The sequence below is a fragment of the Chiloscyllium plagiosum genome, unplaced genomic scaffold, assembly GCF_037043375.1.
Source record: "Chiloscyllium plagiosum isolate Xiang-an unplaced genomic scaffold, Cpla_swu_hap1 HiC_scaffold_9, whole genome shotgun sequence".
Lineage (NCBI taxonomy): Eukaryota > Metazoa > Chordata > Chondrichthyes > Orectolobiformes > Hemiscylliidae > Chiloscyllium > Chiloscyllium plagiosum.
Genome location: NW_028270147.1, coordinates 64,673,090 through 64,694,443, shown reverse-complemented (window position 1 = coordinate 64,694,443; position 21,354 = coordinate 64,673,090). Strand labels below are relative to the sequence as shown.

Here is a 21,354-nt window from a genome sequence, read left to right as displayed (position 1 = left end):
GCATTCCTGAGTATTTCAAAAATCTACACTGACCTTTAGTGTGATAAGAATTAAGATACCCTAGTGAAAACCTTGCAAATAAAAGAAAACTTTTAGGTATGCCTTGTGCTGCTCTTTCCACACCCTCCACGATATAATTTTAGCCTGTAATGAGTAACATAGCTCTGTTATCTAACAAAAGATTGCCTTCGAAAATGGTGTACTCAAATGCTGATTTAAAGGAGGGTTCCTGAGACAGTCAGTGGAATCCAAGGTCATGCAGAAGTCATTAATATCAAAACTTATCTCTTTGGTCCATAGTATCTTTGAAAAACTAAGAATGTGGGCCATTTTCTTGAGAGAAGCAATGCTGAATCAAGTGACAGCTGAGACATTTAGGACTGAGATAAGGAGAAATATGCACACAAAGGGATGTAAATGTTCAGAACTCTCTACCTCAGAGAGCTCTGGATGTACAGTAAAAGACTATATTCAACTTGGGATGATTGAATTTTGGACATTACAGAATAAAGGGATATGATTAAAGGGGTGGGAATTTGGGAAAATGGAGATACTATATAAATTCAGCATTGACAACACTGAAGAGTGCAGAAAACATCTTGAATCATGTGACTTACAATTGCTCCCATTTCTTGTGTTCCTGAGCTGTCCGACTTTATCACCTCCTAACCTGAATACTTTGCCTAGTACAGTAACTGGTTCCTCCAGAGGGTTCTTCATGTATAAGATCAAATGGAAAAGGGATTCTGGGTAATCCAAGGTGGACAACAGGAACAAATTGTGGCTGTAACAGCAGCTCCTTTTTTGAGGTATTTTAGGTGTTGGAGGTGATTTCCTCAAATTCCAAGAGCAGCAGTTACTGTTTTATATGCTGGTTGCATCGTTTTGAAACATTTAGAAAAAAAGTCAAAACAACTGAACTTTTAAAAGGAGAAAAACAGACAAAAGGCAGCAATCACATGGTCAGTGAGGGAGAGAGAGAAAGAAACCTACACTGCTAACTGACAAAGCAGTGAATCTGCAAAGTTACTGCCTTTACTGTTTGAGTTCATGCGTCTCTGGACATTAGAATACAGCTAGGAAAAATTAATAAACAGTGAAATTCACAGCTGACCTTGGAAGAACTTCTGTGAGAGAGCTCACAGCTCAGGAACAGATAAGTGCATAGCTTTTAATGTGTAACCTTGCTGTAAGTCTACAGTAGTGAGTAGAGTTGGTTCTTTCTTTCATATATGTTTATCTAAATCCGACTCTTGATCAAATTTTGAAAATATCAACCATAAGTACTAAGTTAGCCTGGAGCACTCTTTTTTTAGACCAAAAAGACGGTGCTATTTTCTAGGTCTGTAGATTGTGAAAGAGCAAAGATGGCCTTTTGTAGAGTGATATGCTCTTCCTGTTGGATGTGGGAGTTTAGGGAGAGTTACTGATGATAATGTCTGCAGGAAGTGTCTTTGGTTGCAAATTCTATCACATTGCATGGATCAGTTGGAGTGACAGTTAGAGGCAATAAGGAATTTACAAGAGCTGGGAGTATGATGGATGGCAGTTATAGGAAGGGAGAAAAGATGTAGATCCAGTAAAGGTAGGAGGGCTAGATAGGTAGTGCAAGAGTCTTCTGTGGCTATCCCCATTTCAAATAAGTATGCTGTTTTGGAAAATGTAGGGAATGATGGACTCTCAGGAGAATGTAGCATGAACAGCCAAGTTTCTGGTATCAAGACAGATGTAATGAGGGGTACGTTGGGTTCCAAGCGACCGATTATGATAGGGGACTCTAGTCAGAGGCACAGACAGATAAAATCAGAATGGTGTGTTGCCTCCCTGGTTCCAAGATCAATAATATCTCAGAGAGGATGCAGAATGTCCTCAAAGGGGAGAGGGACCAGCAAGAGCTCATTGTACCGATTGGAACCAATGATATAGGAAGGAGAAAGGATGAGATTCTGAAGGGAGAATATAGAAAGTTAAGCAGGGATAGGTCCTCAAGGATAGTAATATCTGGATTACTCCCAGTGCTACAAGCTAGAGAAGGTAGGAACAGGTGGATAGAGCAGATGAATGCATGGCTGAGGAGCTGGTGCAAGGTTCACATTTTTCGATCATTGGAATCTCTTCGGGGGTAGAAGTGACCTGCACAAGAAGGATGGATTAAACCTGAATTGGAAGGGGACTAATATACTGGCAGGGAAATTTGTGAGAACTGCTCGGGAGGATTTAAACTTGTAAGACGGAGGGATATGGGACCAAGGGAAATAGTGAGGAAAGAGATTAATTCAGGCATAGATAGAAATCTGGGACTGGAAAATTGTAGTAATTATATAGAAACGTGGCTCAGTGACAGACAAGACTGGCAGCTTAATGTTCCAGGATGCAAATGCTAAAGGAAGGATAGAAAGGGGGGCAAGGGAGGAGGAGGATTGGTGTTTTTGATAAGGGTTAACATTACTGCTGTACTTAGGGAAGGTACTCCTGTGAATACATCCAGGGAAGTTATTTGGGTGGAACTGAGAAGTAATAAAGGGGTGATCACCTTATGGGATTGTATTATAAACCCCCTAACAGTCAGCAGGAAATGGAGAAACAAATTTGTAAGGAGAGTTCAGTTATCTGTAAGAATAATAGGATGGTTATAGTAGGGAATTTTAACTTTCTAAACATCGACTGGGTCTGCCATAGTGTTAAGGGTTTAAATGGACAGGAATGTGTTAAGTGTGTACAAGAAAATTTTCTGATTCAGTATGTGGATGTACCTACTAGAGAAGGTGCAAAACCTGACCTACTCTTGGGAAATAAGGCATGGCAGGTGACTGAAGTGTCAGTGCGGGAGCATTTTAGGGCCAGTGACCATAATTCTATTAGGTTTAAAATAGTAATGTAAAAGATAGACCGGATCTAAAAGTTGACTTTCTAAATTGGAGGAAGGCTAATTTTGATGTTATTAGGCAAGAACTTTCAAAAGCTGATTGGGGGCAGATGTTCACAGGTGCAGGTACAGGGATGCTTGGAAAATGGGAAGCCTACAAAAAATGAGATAATAGTCGATAGATGGTGTATTCTCGTTAGGGTGAAAGGTAAGACTGGTGGGTGTAGGGAATGCTGGGTGACTAAAGAAATTAAGGGTTTGGTTAAGATAAAGAAGGAAGCATATGCCAAGTATAGACAGCAGAGATGGTGAATCCTTAGAAGAGTGTAAAGGCAGTAGGAGTATACTTAAGAGGGAAATCAGGAGGGCAAAAAGGGGACATGAGATAGCTTGGGCAAATAGAATTAAGGAGAATCCAAAGGGTTTTTATAAATACATTAAGGACAAAAGGAAAACTGGAGAGAGAATAGGGCCCCTCAAAAATCAGCAAGGCAACCTGTGTATGGAGCCACAGGAGATGGGGGAGATACTAAACGAGTATATTGCATCAGTGTTTACTGTGGAGAACAACATGGAAGACATAGAATGTAGGGAAGAGGACATGCTGGGTTTCTTGAAACGTGTAAAGGTGAATAAATCCCCAGGACCTGATCAGATGTACCCCAGAACTCTGTGGGAAGCTAGGAAAATGATTGCAGAGATATTTGTATCATTGATTGTCACACGTAAGGTGTCAGGAGTCTAGAGGTTGGCTAACATGGTGCCACTATTTAAGAAAGGTGTTAAGGAAAAGCCAGAGAACTATATACCAGTGAGCCTGACATTGGTGGAGGGCAAGTTGTTCAAGGGAATCCTGAGGGACAGAATTTGCATGTGTTTGGAAAGACAAGGATGGATTAGGGATAGTCAGCATGGCTTTGTGCGTGGGAAATCATGTCTCACAAACTTGACTGAGCTTTTTGAAGAAGTAACAAAGAGGATTGATGAGGGCAGAGTGGTGGACATGTTCTATATTCCTGATGAAGGGCTTTTGCCTGAAACGTTGATTTTCCTGTTCCTCAGATGCTGCCTGACGTGCTGTGCTTTTCCAGCACAACACTCTTGGCTCTGATCTCCAGCATCTGCAGTACTCACTTTCAACTAGTGTTCTATATGGAATTCAGTAAGGCGTTCGACAAGGTTCCTCATGGGTGACTGGTTAGCAAGGTTAGATCTCATGGAATACGGGGAGATCTAGCCATTTGGATAGAAGACTGGCTCAAATGTAGCAAACAGAGAGTGGTGATGGGGGTTTGCTTTTCAGACTGGAGGCCTGTGACCAGTGATGTGCCACAAGGATCAGTGCTGGGACCACTATTTTTCATCATTTATATAAATGATTTGGATGTGAACGTTGGAGATATAGTTAGTAAATTTGCAGATGACACCAAAATTGGAGGTGTAGTGGACAGCGAAGAAGGTTACCTCAGAGTACAATGGGATCTTGATCAGTTGGGCCAATGCACTGAGGATTGGCAGATGGAATTTAATTTAGACAAATGCGAGGTGCTGCATTTTGGAAAAGCAAGTCAGAGCAGGACTTATACACTTAATGGTAAGGTCCTGGAGAGTGTTAGTGAACAAAGGGACCTTGTAGTGCATATTCATAGTTCCTTGAAAGTAGAGTTGCAGATAGATAGGATAGTGAAGGAGGCATGTGGTATGCTTTCCTTTATTGGTCAGAGCATTGAGTATAAGAGTTGGGAGATCATTTTGCAGCTGTACAGGACATTGGTTCGGCCACTTTTGCAATATTGCATACAATTCTGGTCTCCTTGCTAACGGAAGGATGTTGTGAAACTTGAAAAGTTTCAGAAAAGATTTACAAGGATGTTGCCAGGATTGAAGGATTTGAGCTATAAGAAGAGGTTGAATATGCTGGGGCTGTTTTCCTTGGAGTATTGGAGACTGAGCGGGTGACCTCATAGAGGTTTATAAAATCATGAGGGACATGGATAGGATGGACGAGTTGGACCAAAAGGTCTGTTTCCATGCTGTACTTCTCTGTGACTCGAAATGGGACTAGATTAGGTTAGGATATCTGGTCGGCATGGATGAATTGGACCGAATGGTCTGTTGCCCTTCTCTATGAGTCTATGAAAAGTGTTACTAATGTTTTCAATAGTGGTGAGGTATTAGATCTTCAATCCTCATCTGTGCACAAGTTCTCATGTTTACCAGCAGGACTCTCTGGATAGCACTCAATGCACTTCAGGAGCACTTGGCAAAGTATTTTATTTATTATTCAATCACAGGATGTAGGCATCTCTGGCTAAGCCAACATTTATTGCCCATCTTTACTTGCCCACAGGACAGTTAAGAGTCAACCACATTTCTGTGTGTCTGGAGTCACATGTAGGCCAAACCAGGTAAGGATGTCAATTTCCTTCCCTAAAGGTCATTAGCAAACTGAATGGGATTTTCCAATAATCGACAATGGATTTGTGGTCATCATTAGACCCTGAATTCCAGAATGTTAGCTGATTAATGGATTAATAGTGAAGTGATAATACCAATAGGTCATGCCTCCCTATGGCCCTGAGCTTTCCTACCTAAGATCATCTGACATTACATTGAACCCATAACTTTCTCATCCATATGGTTCAGTTCCACACAGTATGATGAAGCTGTCAACTGGTCCATCTGACTAATTTTAGGGTCTTTAAATGACAAATATCCAAAGTCAGTTAACTGGCATTGTAAGACATTGCTTTAACGTCAAACCTAAGTGCTGTCATCCCCTTAACAGGACCTGGCAGGTCAGATTAAGGATTTTGAAACTTCAAAAACTTTTGAAATACCTAACATAATGTTTATTGAATTCAAATCTTTGATCAATAGAATTAAATGAACATCAGTGTAACCTGAAAGGGACATAAAGACCTATGACATTTGTGTTAATTAATTATTGTGACATGGTTTAACCAACTTAAAAACTTAGTCATTGACAGCATGAGTTGTTATTTAATGCCTTGAGGTCTGCACAAAACAACATGGTATAAATTGAACAGCTATAAAACACATATGTTTTGCAAATTGTAGCATGCTGCACACACAAATGCTGAATGTTATCTGATTACTGAGTTGGTCATTGTGCAGGAAACTGAATTTATTTGGCAGTCATTCCAGCATCATTGCTGAATTTAGGTTCCTCACCCACTATTCCTATGGTTGAGAATATCATCTAGTATTGAATTACCTCTTGAGTCAGAGTTTAAGCTAATACTGAAGTCTAGTCAGTTAATACTGAATTAACACTATCTCACTTTGTTTTACACTTAACCACCTTGAACAGACAAAATATCGGAGAGAGGTTATGCAACCCAACTGACAGATTTGGATGTATTCTATAACTATCTCAACATAAAGTCTTGCTTCACGTGCAGTCTCTGACAAATTGTTCTATTAAGAAAGACACTGTAGACTGAGGTTAGTTCATACAATTTCAGGAGTGCTTTTTGTTTTAATAATTGTATATAAGTTATTAAATTTGTAATACTTAAATATTGCTTCATGTCTTTTAGTTGGGTGGGATATATTGGCAGACAGCAATGAACAGCTGACTTTTGGAATTCATCTATATGCCTTACTAAGTGACAATGAAGCCCTGTGATTTGGAAAACAGTGATCTAGTTAATTACTTAACTACCCAATGTATGAGAATATCTTTGCTTGTATACACCATCATGTATTCTTTGAGACATTTGCTGTTGAATAAATATTAAATGTTATGCATTTTACAGCCACATAACATGATTCATTTTGTAGATTACAATTTCAGGCTTTGGAATGAACTTTATCTGATGGACAGCTTCCAACACTCCATGCAAAAATAGGTCAAGCATTTTGTCTAATATTCCAATTTACTTTTCATGGTCACTTCCAGACATAGTGTAGGAAGAAAGATTTGGCAGATTTTCAAAAAAAGCTGCAAGCTGTTTTCTTCATTAAAAATAATTCAATCTTTATTATTGAAAATATCTGAAGTCAGTTTACTTTATTGTCTTTTTATCCCTAAACAATATATAGGAACAATTACCTATCCTTCCTTAAGGAACAAAAATACATTTGGAATTTAGGAAGAATATTACTGTACTTGGTACTGTGTTAACATGAAACCATGCAAACATACAAACTCTTGTGCATAAACACTGATATATTCATATTTCCTCACTCATGAAGGGAAAGGATTGAGGGCTAAATTGGACAATACTCCAAAATGATTGGAAGGATTGAAATGCATGATTAACACGCATCTTTTAATTACAATATAGCTTTCTGAGCAATTGAATGACGTCAGGGTCCAACCAACAGAAATGCTGTTAATTGTCTGGATGCCTAAGAGGAGACCAATATGTTAAGTGGCTAGCCTGTACAGCTGAGTCTTCCATTGTTTAATGCTCGATTGCACCTTTTAAAAGCATTCAAAGGCATTCAGTGTCTGTTTAACAAATGTGGCAAGGGGAAGGATTGCCAGCTGAGGGCCACTACCCAAACCTCAATGGTGTTCTCCTTCCCTAATCCTAACCTACCCCCATGATCTCTTGCCTGTTATCATTCACCTGTGCTTGAGTCTCTTCACAATCTGAGGCCAAGGGTGGGTGTAATATTGGCAGCAGTCACTACCTCTCTTGTGGTGATGCTGGGTAGAGAAGTGCTGCTGGTCAACTTCCAGCCATTGGGATCCTCAATATTTGGGTAAGATCTACCACTGATCTGAGTAACACAATCCAACTGGTCTTCTCAAGAAGCTTTGATGCAGGGATCTCGCCAGCTCTCAAGCCAGTATTTGGAACCGGTATCACCTCCCCAAGATTCCACCCACCCACTATCACATCCCCTCATGCCACACAAATTTGAATATTGCAAGCAGTAATACTGATGAATCATCTTAATGTACATCAGTATCCCAAAGTCAATGCCAAGACATAGAAGCAAGGTATTCAGAGTGCTAATCAAAGTTTAGATAAACAGGTCGCTTATGCAGAGGTCTTAAAGGAGAAAGAAGAAGTGGAGAATCCAAGATCTTTAGGGAAAGAATTCCAAAGTATGGGGGTTGAAATCTTAACTGTTATTTAGGAATGGAGAATGTGGGAGGATTGGAGAAGATTACAGAAATAGGGAGGGGCAAGGCCTTGAAGGAAAGTGAGCTTTAATTTGATCCATTATAAAACTGGGCCTAATGCAGGCAAGCAAGACTTGGAGCAGATTAGGAGATGAATAGCTGAGTTTTAGGTGATGTCAAAAGTAAGGGAGCTGATGAATAGAAGGCTGGCCAGGAGAGATTTGGATTGGTCAAATTGGAGGTGATAAAGATATGGATGAAGGTTTCAGCAGTACATGAACTAAGAATGGTGCTATTGCATAAGTGGCATTAGTGGTGAAGAGCATATGAGATTGGAAGCACAACTCAAATATAAATTGGGCATTTTGAAGTGGCAAACGATTCTGTGGCAGTGGTCAGAGAGAATAGAATTTTAAATGAGGCTTTGAAGTTAATATCGGGATTGAAGATGATGTAGTTTGTCTTTCTTAGACGTAACTGGAGGAAATTGTGGAACATACAAGAGTTAATAAGCAGACTGACAGTTCAGAGGAACTGGGGCCCATAGAGCTGGTAGAGAGGTACAGGGAGAGGTAGAATAGCAAAAATATGAATGTGAGCCCCACTTCTAGAATTGATGTTGATCTTATGGATTCCAGAGGTAAGAGAGCAGGGACTATGATGATCTGGCTATGACTGAATAGGTAACATGGAACTAAAGAACAATTCTACTGAATTGGGGAATGCAGGAAAGGAGGAAGTGGATGATCATGTCAAAGGTTGTATAATGATCAAGGGGGATGAAGAGCGATAATGAACCATGGCCACCATTAGTGGATTAGTGGATGTCATTTGTGGGTTTGGTTAGAATCATTTCAGATCTGTAGCGAGGAAGGTATGTAGGTTGGAGTGACTAAAACCTGCTGTTTCAGGAAAGATGGGAATATACTTAGGAAGTGACAGCAAGTTCAAAAATTTTGGGGAGGAAAATTTGACAATAGAGATATGATTTGAATGGACATAATGTCAGAGATGGGATTTTTAAGGACAGGCATGATGATGATGGATGGTACCTGTGAAGTAGGAACCACTTACAATAGAATTAATAATCATGCCAAATGTTACCCATATAAAGGGGACCATCACTGATTTTGACTTAAAGATCTGATAACCATAGTTGATCATAAATGTTATGTTCTGTTATTTGATGGCCTCGAGACTGTATCTGTGAAATATAATCTCATGTTGTGTTTTGATGTTTCCATTTACAGTAGGGATCTAAAGACTCACATGATTGACATCTGCTATGTTCTTTTAATTTACCAGTGGCATATTACAATTTTAAGTGTGTAGTTAGGAGTTGAGGTATACAGTGCTGACTATACTTGCTTGATAGGGGAGTCCTCCCACAAATTGGATGTACTACATTCTAAGAGTCACTGAAAAGTGGCTATTGTTCGTAGCATGAACAGACAGGTCTCTTCCTGGTGTAATAGTTTGGATAGTGTGAATAGATTTGTTCCTTCTAGGATGTATTAACCCAAGTGCTTTGTCACCAAGTACCTCTCTTTAAAATAACAATGAAATCTAATTTCTTTCTACAGAGTGAATAATTTTGCTTTTTTCTCATCTAGAATAATTGTATTGATGAATGAGTGGACTGTCCAAATCGTATGTTTGCAAGGAACTAATTTTAATTTATTATTTTTAGTTCTGGCCCACTCCTGCCAAGTTTATAATTAAGTTCCAGTTTTATCATGTATTTTGTTTGCATAAATACATTTTGCAAAGAAAGGGTAACAACAGGAGCTATGATAAACATGATATACAATATTTTTTCAGAAGTCATTGACATTTTATAATATGAAATTTCTATTTGTTTATTTAGTAATAAAAAAAAATATCACAAGTGACACTTTAGATGGTGACTGTGAGCCTTTTGTTTTTAGGAAAATGCATTAGAAAGTAGATGCCAGTAGTCTTTTCAGTCTTTCTCAGTGAAGTCTACTGTTTTTATTTAAATCATATAACCTGTGTTAACCTGAATCCTCATTTTAAACATCAATACAAATATGCCTACACTGAAGGTGTTTTTCTTTTACTTCCTAGAAGTGGTGACTCATGCTAGGGTACTGTTCCATAGTCTGCCAGTAATTTAATCCTTCATTCTTGAGAACATTTTACATGTTTAAGCTTATTCAGTGCGTTGACAAACTATTTAACCATAGGGAGCATCATAGCTGATCTGAAACCTGTCCACAGCCTCTCCACATGCACAATTCTCAGCAGAAATTATTGGCAGTGCTTTCAACATTGGACAGATGTCCCCAGTGTAGAAATTCCAGTCACCAGCTGTATACCTGAGTCAACTCATTCTAAAAGGCTGATTAAAATTGGCACTCTGCATTTTTCACATGGAACTTAAGAGGTGACCAAATGTCTTTAATGCATTCTTCCTTCTTGCTCATCTGTTTTTCCATCTTTTTCTCTATATTTCTGCTTGTCTTCCTTGCTTAATTTGCAGAATTCTTAAATTGTGCTATAAACAAATGAAATCAAAAGAGATGGAAGGAATTGTCTGTCGGCTTATGCAGACATGAGATATGATTCAGAGATAGGAAGTCATGTCATAGAGTCATAGAGATGTACAGCACAGAAACAAACCCTTCAGTCTAACTCGTCCATGCCGATCAGATATCCCAACCCAACTAGTCCCACCTGCCAGCACCTGGCCCATATCCCTCCAAACCCTTCCTATTCATATACCCATCCAGATGCCTTTTAAATGTTGCAATTGTACTAGCCTCCACCACTTCCTCTGGCAGCTCATTCCATGCATGTACCACTCTCTGTGTGAAAAAAGTTGCCTTGTAGGTCTCTTTTATATCTTTCCCCTCTCACCCTAAACCTATGCTCTCTAGTTCTGGACTTCCCCATACCAGAGAAAAGACTTTGTCTACTTATCCTATCCATGCCCCTCATGATTTTATAAACCTCTATGAAGTCATCCCACAGCCTCCGACGCTCCAGGGAAAACAGCCCCAGCCTGTTCAGCCTCTCCCTATAGCTCAAGTCCTCCAAACCTGGCAACATCCTTGTAAATCTTTTCTGAACCCTTTCAAGTTTCACAACATCTTTCTGATAGGAAGGAGACCAGATTTGCATGCAATATTCCAAAAGTGGCCTAACCACTGTCCTGTACAGCCACAACATGACGTCCCAGCTCCTGTACTCAATATGCTGACCAATAAAGGAAAGCATACCAAACGCCTTCTTCACTATCCTATCTACCTGCAGCTCCACTTTCAAGGAACTATGAACCTGCACTTCAAGGTCTCTCTGTTCAGCAACACTCCCTAGGACCTTACCATTAAGTGTATAAGTCCTGCTAAGATTTGCTTTCCCAAAATGCAGCACCTCACTTGAATTTTACAGATGAACGTTATGCTTTGTGTAGGTGTGTTATTGAGCCTAATCATCAAATATATTTGATCAAATATATATCTTATAAAAACAGCAGTCTTAGCAGTTTTGAATTATTTTCCCAGTCCAAAGTGCTGGGGCAAATTCCAACAGTTGTTGTCTTTGTTTTACCCTATAGATGCTGTTATATATATACTAAATTTCTGGAAAACAAAAATAAACCAACTGAGCACTGAACTGCTTCTGAATTTAGGAGTTTTGTTTTTAATCTGGGTGTCTTGTAGCACCTCAGTTTCAACTCAGTAATTTGCCCTCTTCACGGTGATATTTACTTTTCTTTTTAAAGGACTGTAGCCCAATGCTTCTCAAACCTTTTCCCACTATGACTCCATTTCAAGACCTGAAATTTGTCATGACCACTCAGTGAGAAATGTGAGAACAGTAGAGAAGAGAACAGGAGGTGGGTTTGGAGCTCTGCAGCAATCATTGGAGTCACCACTTCAAATTTTGATGTACAACCCGAATTGTGATCCCAACTCCCCATCTCCTTGGGAAGCCCTGCAAAAGCAAACCTATACTGACCATAATGAAATAAATATCTCTATTTATCATCAAGGATTGTCCTGTCTGGAGTATCGATCTAATTCATGAGTTCATCTCCAGATGACCATTATTCAAAGAGAAGACTTGCAAACATCATCACCTCTAATTGTTTGATCTGGTGGGTTTTTTTGTCATTTGCAAAGAGTAGTCACTAGTTTGCATGTCTTACTAATGATCGGAGGACAATATACTCCTCAGTTGCTGAGACAATCCTATGTTTAAGAATCTCCTTTGTCGGGTGTCAGCGTGCTGGACATCAGAGTGATTCTTACTGTAGCAGCTGTATGGCAGCTTTTGGACTGCAGAGTGTATGCCCAAGAGCAATCACAGTTTATTCTCTGCAGCTTTCTCATCAAGACCCAACTTAAAAGTTAATTACTTTCATATGGTGTACTTGCCATGTTCTCTGGTGTTTGACAGAAAGTGAAAATGCTTAAATTAATAAATAAACAGTTTTGGTATTTGAGTTGGAACTCGCATGTGTAGGCAAATGACTGGCAAGTTGCCAGAGGTCGAAGATGGGATTTCAGGTCAAGCATTTTCTTTTTTAGAACTTAATTTGTTATTCTGCGTGTCTAGCTCACAGTCTGAAAAAAGGTTTCTAACTAAAATTCCAGCTAAGAGCTCCTAAGTTTGATTTGGATAAAGCTTTATAAATCTAGAAATTAAAAGCCTAGAATTTATGGTCTTCTTTTCAGAACTGATGACCTGAACACCAGCCCCCATCACCTGTTGCCTCCTTTTAAGTCTGTCACCATTCTCTGCATATCATGTGCACAGCATTGTTGTTTACCCCACCTCTGGGACCTTTATGGGGATCCACATCTCAGCATTCTAAGCTAGCTATGAAATCAGCTACTCACATACCCTCAGCCCTGATCTATCTGACTGTCTAAGTCATTTATTTATGTCAGGAAAAGCAAAAGTTCCAACACTGACGTCTGAAGAACTGCAATAAAAACTTTCCTCCAGTCTGTAAAATATCCATTAATCACGACTCTCTATTTCCTACTCATTTGCATATTCATATTGCTATTGTCTCCATTACTTCAAGAGCTATAACTTTGCCCACAAATCAGTATCTTACCACTTTATCACATGCCTTCTGAAGTCAATGCAGATCACATCAGCAACATGACCCTCATCAGCCTTCTCTACAACTTAGTCAAAAACCTCCAACAAATGGGTTAAACATGATTTCCCCTTAACAAATGTTAGGGGACTCTCTAGTCCAAGGTACAGACAGACGTTTCTGTGGCCAGCGCAAACAATCAGAATGGTGTGTTGCTTCCCTGGTGCCAGGATCAAGGTTGTCTCAGACAGGGTGCAGAATGTTCTCAAGGGGGAGAGGGGCCAGCAGGAGGTCATTGTACAAATTGGAACCAACAACATAGGAAGGGGAAAGGTTGAGATTCTGAAGGGAGATTACAGAGAGATAGGCAGAAATCTAAAAAGGAGGTCCTCGAGAGTAGTAATATCTGGATTACTCCCAGTGCTACGAGCTAGTGAGGGCAGGAATAGGAGGATAGAGCAGATGAATACATCTCTGAGGAGCTAGTATACGGGAGGAGGATTCATATTTTTGGATCATTGGAAGCTGTTTAGGGTAGAAGTGACCTGTACAAGAAAGACGGATTGCACCTAAATTGGAAGGGGACTAATATACTGGCAGGGAGACTTGCTAGAGCTGCTCGGGAGGATTTAAACAAGTAAGGTTGGGGGTGGGACCCAGGAAGATAGTGAGGAAAGATTTCAATCTGAGACTGGTACAGTTGAAAGCAAAGGTGAGTCAAACAGACAGGGCAGGCAGGGGCAAAGCAGAGAACAAGGTAGGACTGATAAATTAAACTGCATTTATTTCAATGCAAGAGGCCTAACAGGGAAGGCAGATGAACTCAGGGCATGGTTAGGAACATGGGACTGGAATATCATAGCAATTACAGAAACGTGGCTCAGGACTGGCAGCTTAATGTTCCGGGATACAAATGCTACAGGAAGAAGAGAAAGAGAGGCAAGAGAGGAGGGAGAGTGGCGTTTTTGAAAAGGGATAGCATTACAACTGTGCTAAGGGAGGATATTCCCAGAAATACGTCCAGGCAAGTTATTTGGGTGGAACTGAGAAATAAGAAAGGGATGATCGCCTTATTGGGATAGTATTTTAAACCTCCTAACAGTCAGAGGGAAATTAAGAAACAAATTTGTAAGGTGATCTCTGTTATCTGTAAGAATAATAGGGTGGTTATGGTAAGGGGTTTTAACTTTCCAAACATAGACTAGGACTGCCATAGTGTTAAGGGTTTAGATGGAGAGGAATTTGTTTAGTGTGTACAAGACAATTTTCTGATTCAGTATGTGGATGTACCTACTAGAGAAGGTGCAAAACTTGACCTACTCTTGGGAAATAAGACAGGGCATGTGACTGAGGTGTCAGTGGGGGAGCACTTTGAGGCCAGCGACCGTAATTGTATTAGTTTTAAAATAATGATTGAAAAGGATAGACCAGATCTAAAATTTGAAATTCTAAATTGGGGAAGGGCCAATTTTGTTGGTATTAGGCAAGAACTTTCGAAAGCTGATTGGGGGCAGATGTTCGCAGGTAAAGGGACGGTTGGAAAATGGAAAGCCTTCAGAAATGAGATAACGAGAGTCCAGAGAAAGTATATTCCTTTTAGGGTGAAAGGAAAGGCTGGTAGGTATAGGAAATGCTGGATGACTAAAGAAATTGAGCGTTTGGTTAAGAAAAAGAAGGAAGCATATATCAGGTATAGACAGGATAGATCAAGTGAATCCTTAGAAGAGTATAAAGGCAAGACAAGTATACTTAAGAGAGAAATCAGGAGGGCAAAAAGGGGACATGAGATAGCTTTAGCAAATAGAATTAAGGAGAATCCAAAGGGTTTTTACAAATACACTAAGGACAAAAGGGTAACTAGGGAGAGAATAGGGCCCCTCAAAGATCAACTAGGAGAAAGTGAGGACTGCAGATGCTGGAGTACCAGAGTTGAAAACCAGCACCACATTTTTCAACTCTTTCCCCTTAAAGATCAGCAAGGTGGCCTTTGTATGGAGCCGCAGGAGATGGGGCAGATACTAAATGAGTATTTAGCATCAGTATTTACTGTGGAAAAGGACATGGAAGATATTGAAGATGACATCTTGAAAAATGTCCATATTACAGAGGAGGAAGTGCTGGATGTCTTGATACGCATAAAAGTGGATAAATCCCCAGGATGTGATCAGGTGTACAACTAGAACTCTGTGTGAAGCTAGGGAAGTGATTTCTGGGCCTCTTACTGAGATATTTTTATCATTGATAGTCAAAGGTGAGCTGCCGGAAGACTGGAAGTTGACTAACATGATGCAACTGTTTAAGAAAGGTGGGGAGGACAAGCCAGGGAACTGTAGGCCAGTGAGCCTGACATTGGCGGTGGGCAAGTTGTTAGACGGAATCCTGAGGGACAGGATGTACATGTATTTGGAAAGGCAAGGACTTCATCATGTATATAAACGATTTGGATGTACGTAAGAGGTATAGTTAGTAAGTTTGCTGATGACACCAAAATTGGAGATGTAGTGGACAGTGAAGAAGGTTACCTCAGATTACAACAGGATTTTGATCAGATGGGCCAATGAGCTGAGAAGTGGCAGATGGAGTTCAATTTAGATACATGTGAGGTGCTGCATTTTGGGAAAGCAAATCTTAGCAGGGCTTATACACTTAATGGTGATAATGAACAAAGAGACCTTGGAGTGCAGGTTCATAGTTCCTTGAGAGTGGAGTTGAGTTGCAGGTAGATAGGATAGTGAAGAAGGCGTTTGGTATGCTTTCCTTTATTGGTCAGAGTATTGAGTACAGGAGTTAGAAGGGCATGTTGCAGCTGTACAGGACGTTGGTCAGGCCACTATTGGAATGTTGCGTGCAATTCTGGTCTCCTTCCTATCGGAAAGATGTTATGAAACTTGAAAGGGTTCAGAAAAGATTTATAAGAATGTTGCCAAGGTTGGAGGATTTGAGCTGTAGGGAGAGGTTGAATAGGCCAGTGCTGTTTTCCATGGAGCGTTGGAGGCTATGGGGTGACCTTATAGAGGTTTATAAAATCATGAGGGGCATGGATAGGATAAATAGGCCAAGTCATTTCCTTGGGGTGGAGAAGTCCAGAACTAGAGGGCATAGGTTTAGGATGAGAGGAGAAAGAGACCTAAGGGACAACGTTTTCACTCAGAGGGTGGTGCGTATATGGAATGAACTGCCAGAGGAAGTGGTGGTGGCTGGTACAATTGCAACATTTAAAAGGCATCTGGATGGGTATATGAATAGGAAGAGTTTGAAGGGTCTGTTTCCGTGCTGTACATCTCTATGACTCTGAATCCATAATAATTTTACTTAATTGACTCTCATTTGCCAAAGAGACCAATAATTTTGTATCGGAATATTGTTTCTAGAAGCTTCACTACCACTAAAATTAATCTGATTAACCTATAATTTGTGTTTATCTTCTCTCCGTTTTGAATAATGGTCAAACTTTTTTTTTTCAAATTCTCTGGCATTATCGTTGAGTTAAAGGAAAAATAAGTAAAAATTATAGTTACTGCCTCTGCAATTTCCACTCTCACTTCCCTCAGTATCCTCATTCCTTACCAACTCTGAGTACAGACATCCATCCAAAGCCTCATTGTTTCAATTTTACACCCTGAAAAATGCCAGGTTGCCTTCTTTTTCATCATGGCCTGAGTAGTATCTTCTTCTTTGGCAAAATCTTACTTTAGTACCTTGGCTTATCCCCTGCCTCCATGCATAAATTTCAGTTTTGATCCTAAATTGGCCCCACCCCTTGTACCACCCTTTTGCTATTTATAAGCCTATAGAAGACTTTTGGACTTTTTATACTAGCTTTCAGTTTATTTTCATGCTCTCCCTTTGCTTATGTTACCTGCTTTCCCACTTCTTCTCTGAAATTTCTATATTCAACCTAGTTATTTTTGACAGTACAAACTCAATTGGCCATATGGCCTCATCTGTATGATATGATTTGATGATTCGCATTTGTGTTGTCCACCTAGCATTAAATGTACACTTATTTATCTTCATCTTAATCTCTTTTTGTAATCCAAGGAGTTCCAGATTTTTTTTGCCTGCTTTTCTACTTTGTAGGGTATATCTTATCTGTGTCTGCATTACCTTTTCTCTACGGGTAGCCTGTTTGTCACCATTTAGCTTCTTTGATTCCTACTGACAAGGGCCAGATCAATTTGCACCCCTTTTATACTTGGCTTTACCCCAAATAACTTTTCTTCGTAGATTGTTCCTTAACCTATTCCATAGCCAACTTAAACTTTATGATCTAAAGATCACTGTTCCCAAAATGTTCTCCTATGGACATTTGATCCACTTGCCCATCTCATTCCCAAGAACCAAGACTAACAGTACTTCCTTTCTCTTTGGAATGAAAACATTTTGCTGTAGATAATTTTCCTGAACTATAGAAACTCTTGCCCCACTTTGCCCTTTATACTATTACTATCTCAGCCTATATTCTGAAAATTAAAGTGTCCCATTATAATTACATTATAATTCTTGCACCTTCATGTAATTTCCTTACAAAATTATTCCTCTACGTCTTTCCCACTGGTTGATGCCTTATAGACTACACCAAGCAATGCAATTGCACTTTTAGCAGAAGCGGACTTTGTTTTGAAATGCAGGTATAATTGGAATTCTAGCATTCATTTTATGCTGAAAACTACCAGAATATTTAAGCTTCTGTTTTTAGAGATGTGATAAGTTGGAAGTTTTAAGATTAAAAAATCCTTTTTGTTTAAATCAGTAGGATTTTCATCTTATGCTGTACTTCAGTTTCAATTACAGGCCGTAGAGATATGAAGAATCACAATGTTTCATAAAAACATGTCACTGTCTGGCAACCCACTTAAGAGCATTGACCAGTGTGAAATTGCACTGCAGACGTGGAGTAAATTCACTCATGTTGTTTAAATAACCTGAAAATGATATGAAAATTGTTATTCACAGCCAGTCAACTTCACCAGCACTAAAAACTAGCCATGGCAAAATGGTATTTCATTATCTTTCCTTAACCTCCTTTCCACGCAAGCACAGGAAATGCAACACTTGTCCTTCCATCTCATCACTTCTTAGCACATCCAGCAGGATGTTATCATCTAATATGGTCTAAAGGGATGTCCAAGAGCTAAAGGTATGAGGGAATAGGTGATGGATATATTAAATTAAGGGTTAATTCGGTATGCATTGAATTGGGATGTCAATCTGCAGAGCTGGTGATCAGGGGGTGAGAGTGTTATGGAGTGTAGTTCACTGAAATAAAGCTCTCACTGAAAGTGTGAACTCTGCTTGAATATCATTCTCTTCTTGGGGCTCTTGTGGTTTTGTGGTAGTGTACCTACCTCTGGGCCCAAAGGTCTGGGTTTAAGTTCCACCTGGCCCAGAGATATATCATAAGATATTGAACAGATTGGTTAAAGTAACGACAGTTATTTTCTGGTGTATATACAGAAAAACAGTCATTTATTTGTATGTCTTTTAAATTAGTGATGGCTGTTCGTGGTATGGTTTCATCAACAAAGGAAAGCAATTTGTGAGAAAATGTGAAGAGTTCACAAAGTAAATAGGTTAATTGATGTGCACCGAGAATAATGTGTATATTTTTGGTCACCCTATTTAAAGAAGGATATGTTTGCATTGGAGGAGGTTAATGAAGATTCACTACCTTATGAAAAGGTTGAGCAGCTTGAGTCAATGCTCATATTGAGTTTATAAGAATTGTAGGCAATCTTGCTGAAATAAAACAGTGCTGAGAGGATTTGGCAGATACTGTGAGGATATTTCCCCTGGTGGGAGAATGTAGTACTGGGGGTGAACAGGTTGCTGGCAGGGTATAGAGTTTCAGGATGAGATGTTGCCAGTTTTAAAATGAAAATGATATAAAAATTTTTCTGTCAGTCATGAATTTTTGGCATTCTCTGCAGAGGACTGCAGATTTTTGAATATATTAAGCTCTTGGATGACTTAATTTTCAAGTACAATGAAGAATTATTGCAAACAGACTGCAAAGTGTTGAGGCTACAAGCAGATCAACCAGTATCTCATCGAAGAGAAAAACAGGCTTGAGACACCTTTTGGCATACTCTTACTCTTGTTCGTTATATTCTTGTGCACTAACACCTTCTCTTGACACAACTATTGTTCTGTTACTTATCTCATTACCAGTCCATTTGATTTTACACCATGAAACCTTTTGTTATTTAATCTCTCCTGTCTTCTACCTGATCATAGGCATTTCCTTTTGTTCTTCTTCCCACTGTCCTCCTTTCATTTACTCAAAACCAATCATGTTTTCTGATTTTTCCAGTTCTGATCACTGACCTGCAACATTAAATATGTTTCTACTTCCTACACCTGCTGAATATTTCCAGCATTTTTTGTTTTCTTTTCTATTTTCTCTTAATTCTATCTTGACAAACAGCTGACTGACAGGATGAAGATGGCACCCAGCAGGCATTGTTGGTTCGGCCCTCGCCAAGAAAACTCCCAGACATGAGTCCCACAAAATCCACTGGTTTCCCACCTGGGATGTAAAATTTCCTGCTTTTATGTCAGGAGGTTGTATGACAATGGGCAAATGGAACATCAGCAGAATATCAACTGGAATGCGAAGGTAACCAAGTTCTAAATTTTTTGTCTATATTTTACTCTTTCTTTCTGACGCAGTAGATTTCTACTGCCATTGAAATTCTTATCAGAATTCATAATTAAAATATCAAGACAAAAGAAACTTCAAGTGCTTCTTAACAGATGAACCGTGATACGTTTGCCCACACAAGGACAGTGGTTGTACTTTAAATAGTTGAATCACTTTGGGTCATTTCTGAAAGATGTGATTACGTACTATAAAAATGTTATTATGATGTGCATGGCTGAGCTTGTGTAATAAAAATAAATGGAGCTCCTTGACAAGTTATTTTGGAGTTTTTGCTGACTGTCACAATACACTCTGTAAGCCAGCAGCAATTAATCCAATTATTAAAAAAACACTTCTGTTTTTGTTCATTTGATTCAGAGCTTTCAAAGGTTAAACCAAAATGCTTTGATAATTCAGTTTGGGAAAGCCAATATAATGTGTGTGTGTGTGTGTGTGTTCGAGAGAGAGAGAGAGAGAGAGGGAGAGTGAGTAGAAATTATTGTGGTCAGGAATAGCAAAGCTTCTTCCATATCCTTGCGTTTTTACATCAATACCATCTGGATGTGCGGTGTTCCAAATACATTCCCAAGAGTATTTTTACTGGACAGTTAAAGGAAACAAAAAATTCCAAAGAAATACAATATAAAAATGTATGATAGATCAGCGTAGATCTCACCCTCTAAAAGCAAATACTTTGAGCAGGACTCTCAGAGCCAACACCACAATTGATTATTCTGGAGTAACACAGAATTGAGATCAGTTACTCAGATGTTGTAAATTCAAGTCTGATAATTCCACAAGTTATTCTAAATCTTTAAGCAGATATGCTTTAAATGGAAATGAACTCTATTTTATGCTTTGTATTAAAACTCAGCCTATTGGTTACTTTCCATAGCAATTGTGTTTCTGAAATAATTGCAAACCTTTGTGCATCGGAATTTTATATACTGTATTGTCAAAGTACAGTAGTTTAATTAAATATGGGGGATTGGATAAATAAAATATATAGGCCTAGATTTCCCAATGGCCAGATAATTGTTTCTGAAGCATGATAGGACCTGCACATGGGGACACTGCAGAAACCCCATCATTGCTGACTCTGAGGGAATTGCCTTGAAAATTGAAGATTCAAATGTGCAATTTGCCAAGCCTGAAACACTAAATATGCTATGATGATGGAGATATTTATTGAGCCTTCTCTTCCAATTGTTTAATTGCCCATTACCATTTAAGATTGGATGTGGCAGAACTGTAGAGTTTAGATCTAAGCGATAGGTGTGGAATTATTTGTGATGGAAATGTGTTGCTGGAAAAGCGCAGCAGGTCAGGCAGCATCTAGGGAACAGGAGAATCGACGTTTCGGGCATTAGCCCTTCTTCAGGAATCAGCAACACATTTCCATCTCTGATCTCCAGCATCTGCAGACCTCACTTTCTCCCGTGGAATTATTTGTCCCTATTTATCGCACGCTGCTCTGGCATTGGTTCGCAAGTAGTCTTGTGCTGTAGCTTCACCAAGTTGACACCTTGTTGTCAGATAGGGCTGCTGCTTCTCCTGGTATGCTTTCTTTGCTCTTTATTGACGCAAGATTAGTCTGCTAGCTTGCTAATAATGATAGATTACAGGATATATGAGGTAATGTGTTTGCAAATTGTGTTCAAACA

General features: G+C 39.3%; 1 protein-coding gene across 1 annotated transcript in view; it reads left to right on the top strand.

The window, feature by feature from the left end:
* LOC148149155 (uncharacterized) overlaps window positions 1-19,857 on the top strand; it is a 150,183-nt gene extending 130,326 nt beyond the window's left edge. The window contains exon 4 of the mRNA XM_087990729.1: window positions 19,475-19,857. Coding sequence (XP_087846855.1) covers window positions 19,475-19,549 — 75 coding nt within the window. The 3' untranslated portion in view covers window positions 19,550-19,857. The remainder of the gene's footprint in view (window positions 1-19,474) is intronic.
* The last annotated feature ends 1,497 nt before the right edge of the window (window positions 19,858-21,354 follow it).